Source organism: Ascaphus truei, chromosome 13, assembly GCF_040206685.1.
Source record: "Ascaphus truei isolate aAscTru1 chromosome 13, aAscTru1.hap1, whole genome shotgun sequence".
Taxonomy (NCBI): Eukaryota; Metazoa; Chordata; class Amphibia; order Anura; family Ascaphidae; genus Ascaphus; species Ascaphus truei.
Genome location: NC_134495.1, coordinates 49,535,024 through 49,538,872, shown reverse-complemented (window position 1 = coordinate 49,538,872; position 3,849 = coordinate 49,535,024). Strand labels below are relative to the sequence as shown.

The following is a 3,849-nucleotide window of genomic DNA, read 5'->3' as shown; positions in this document are numbered from 1 at the left end:
TTCCCAACAAACATTTTCTTTATACTTTTACCACTGCTAATTTCTATCCACTTACAGTAAGACTTTTAAAATCCTCACATTATGTATAGCTGAAGCACCCTAAGAACCCCAATACCAGGTTCTGGGTGATCATGGGCATTAACTGGGCATCCCCCCTTATACTAGAGACCCCTTTACCCTTTTGGGGATACCTTGCACCCCTATGGCCCATTTACCTTTCTTGTCTGTTCTGAAATATCCAAAAAGATGAGTTTCATAGTGCGCAGCAACAGAGAGCAAGGTTATAGAACACAGTGAGTACCTTATCATATACCTAAAGGGTCATTCCAATGAGGAGGAGAAGAGTACAGCAATGCTACTCTACACCTTCAGGGTGTAATAGAGCCCCAATATAGGTTGAAAGACTTATTGGATCACTGAATTATGGATTATAGTCCCCATGTGTGGTCATCTTCTTGATTATTCAAATATTTTCATTGTGGGACCAAGCACTTGAGCATCCACCCAATCCCTATATACACTCCTTGTCTGTGCTGAAGCAAGGCATCCTGGTGGTGAGTCGCGAAAGTGTTTTCAGGGCAGGAGCATTGTACCTTTATGTATCTGGGATTCCGACCTGATTCCCGGGTACATTTTTGGGGTATCCAGCAACTCTGGACCTCGACTACCTAGGCACATTCTGACAACACTTTCTCGGCAAAACCCACCGTAAAACTCATAGCCTAGCAATCTCTGCTTGCTGGCACACCTGGAAAGGTAAAACACAGAAAATTCTTTATTGTCGCATAATTTTACTCAATGCATTTACAAACACTGGCCTGAAGAGCTGACACTCCCGAACCCCAATACATGGATCAGGGGTAACCACCGAAACAGATTGAATGCTTTTTTAAAGTCCACAAAACAAGCAAAGATGTTGCCCTTGTTGGTGTTGTGGACGTGCTTATTAATCAGGCTGTGTAGCGTGTAGATCCGTGGTGCGGTTGTTTGGCAGGACGCCTGTCTGGCTCTTACTCAGTACACTCTGCTCTGTCAGGAAGGTGAGGATTCTGCTGGTCAAGATGCCGTTGAACAGTTTCCCCAGTTTCTGTCTCCCTCTCTGGTGACTGCTAATAAAATTAGAAAGGTCTCTCTCCAGTAATTTGCACTGTACTACTTGTTACTAACACATTGACCTCTGGGAGTGAGGAAGAGGGGAGAAAGAAGTAAAATAAAACAGGACACAAGGTTCAATGTGTCTCTGTCCCTTGGTACCAGCTAATAGTCATAATATTCGTAATATACAATGTTATTTCTGTATGTTTCAGATGCTGCAGCCCGTCCGCACCTCTCTGCTTCTCCTCCTCGCCCTGTGTATATACGAGGAGAAGCCGTCAGCCTGACGTGCTCTGTTCATGATCGGCAGATGTACAGATCCTATGTATTTCATAAGGACAATGAACTAATTTACTCTGATTGGGTCACATCACAGAACAGCTACTATAGACATCACATTCCGAGTCTGGATTTTACCTCCGCTGGAGCCTATACTTGTGAATATTGGGACAGCAGATCCACCTCACCCAGAAGTAACCTGATCTCAATACTTGTAACTGGTGAGGAACATTGTGAGCCTGACGTGCTCTGTTCATGATCGGCAGATGTACAGAACCTATGCATTTCATAAGGACAATGAACTAATTTACTCTGGTTGGGTCACATCACAGAACAGCTACTATACACATCACATTCCGAGTCTGGATTTTACCTCAGCTGGAGCCTATACTTGTAAAGGCTATACTTGTGAATATTGGTATTTGGGACAAGGTGCAAAATCTAGAAATATTGCACCAGTGAGTTGTTCCATTCCACACTGGATTTCATTGCGAACTTTTAGCAGGGTCGTTACCGTGGAGTGTTTGGGGCAAAAAACAGATTTGAATTGGCTAGGGAAATTTGTCTTGGTATAGAAATCGCTTAATTGGGTGTGGATACATTTTTCCATGACTTTGGATAGTATTGGAAGAAGAGAGATTGGCCTGTAGTTTGAGACAGTGTTTGTGTCCCCACTTTTGAAGATTGGGGTATTGAAGATTGAAGTATCTTTTGAACATACTTATAAGAGCAGTTACAAGAGGAGTTATAGGGAGCAGTTACAGGTGTTATAAGGAGCAGTTACAGATGTTATAGGGAGCAGTTACAGATGTTATAGGGAGCAGTTACAGGAGCAGTTAGTGAAGTTATAGGGAGTGGTTATAGGAACAGTTAGAAGTTATAGGGAGCAGTAAGAGGAGAAGATAAAGGGGGCAGTTAGGGGAACAGACACAGGGGAAGGTTATAGGAACAGTTGGGGAGGATTTAACGGGAGCAGAAATAGAAGCATTTAGGGGTGTGGTAGCAGTTATGTGAGCAATTTGGGAGGTTTATTGGTAGCGGTTATAGGATCAGGGAAGCAGTTTTCTCAGTGATTATACATTTATGTATCACAGTGTGTGAGCATAACTACAGCTATTTTCTTTTCTCCGGCATCAGTTACATCTGCCAGGTCTGAGGTGATGTTAATCCCTGTGTCCCAGAGATCACTGTCAGAGTTTGATGCTTGTACAAACTGACTAAAGAAACACACATTTTCACCATATGAAATACTTCATTTATAAATAATCCCCTCTGTGTTACAGATTATCCACCATCTCCCTCCATCTCCCTGAGTCCCTCACGCTCCGTGTATATCAGGGGGGAGTCTGTCACTGTGACGTGTTCCTTTCCTGGTGGCTCTGCAGTGACAGGGATCCGATTTTACAGGGAGGGAAAAGAGATCCCCAGAGAGAAGACACCTGGGAGAGGAGCCACGTATGTTATTTCCACGTCTGCCCAGGAGGCTGCTGGGAGATATACCTGTGGGTACTGGGTAGAAACATATGGAAGACGGATCCTGTCGTTTCTCAGCAATGAAGTGATGATCAGAATATCAGGTGAGGTTACACAATCCTATCTCTTAGATTATTAGACATTTCTTCATGGGTTTCCAGTCCTGATACTGACCACATAAACTTCCAATTTCCCTCTCCTTTAAATTTACAATTGGGTTTTTGTTTCCATCTCTCTAGTATTTTTTCCTGCTCACTGATTTTCAAATTGTGTCTTATTTTTTTTATGTGTTCAAAACTGAAATTAAAATGGCTGCTAAGCTCCTGTCACATTGAGCTGTCACTGGACTTGAAATGGCAGCAATCAGCTTTGTGAGAATAAAATAGCAGAGGCTGCGCGACTCTACTGAAGGTTTTGGTTCTGTTCTCTAAACTAAATACAATGCAAATAAAGTGTATATGTGTATATATATACATATATATATATACAGTGATCGACAAACCTATACATTTGCTTGCCCCGGGCGAGTGGATTTAACATCATGGCGAGCTCCTATTGGCCCAAGCAGCACACGTGTGGTACTAGGTGGCAAGTAGATTTTTTTGTTCAGCGAGTAGATTTTTTGGTGATTTGTTGACCACTGTATATATATATATATATATATATATATATATATATATATATATATATATATATATATATATATATATATATATATATATATATATATATATATATATATATAATATAATATATATATATATATATATATATATATATTCAACTCCCACTCCACACACACCTTTTGTAAAGCACTGTATATACTGTGGGCTCTCAATTCACTTATATTCACACAGATACACACACACACTCTTACATCACTTGCTTTCAGGAACCTTTTGACACCTCTAGCCATAAAACACATCCAACCAGGGGAAGGACTAGCACAGATAACATTCCAAGAGACACTGTTTTTAAGTATACCTTTTGCTTGCTTCATTC

At 41.1% G+C, this 3,849-nt stretch overlaps 1 protein-coding gene across 2 annotated transcripts in view; it reads left to right on the top strand.

Annotated features, from left to right (window-relative positions):
* Nucleotides 1-1,310: 1,310 nt before the first annotated feature.
* LOC142465180 (uncharacterized) overlaps nucleotides 1,311-3,849 on the top strand; it is a 57,879-nt gene continuing 55,340 nt past the window's right edge. For both annotated transcript variants that reach the window (XM_075569150.1, XM_075569149.1), the window contains exons 1-2: nucleotides 1,311-1,595; nucleotides 2,658-2,951. In XM_075569150.1, the coding sequence (XP_075425265.1) occupies nucleotides 1,406-1,595; nucleotides 2,658-2,951 (484 nt within the window). In that variant the 5' untranslated portion in view covers nucleotides 1,311-1,405. The remainder of the gene's footprint in view (nucleotides 1,596-2,657; nucleotides 2,952-3,849) is intronic.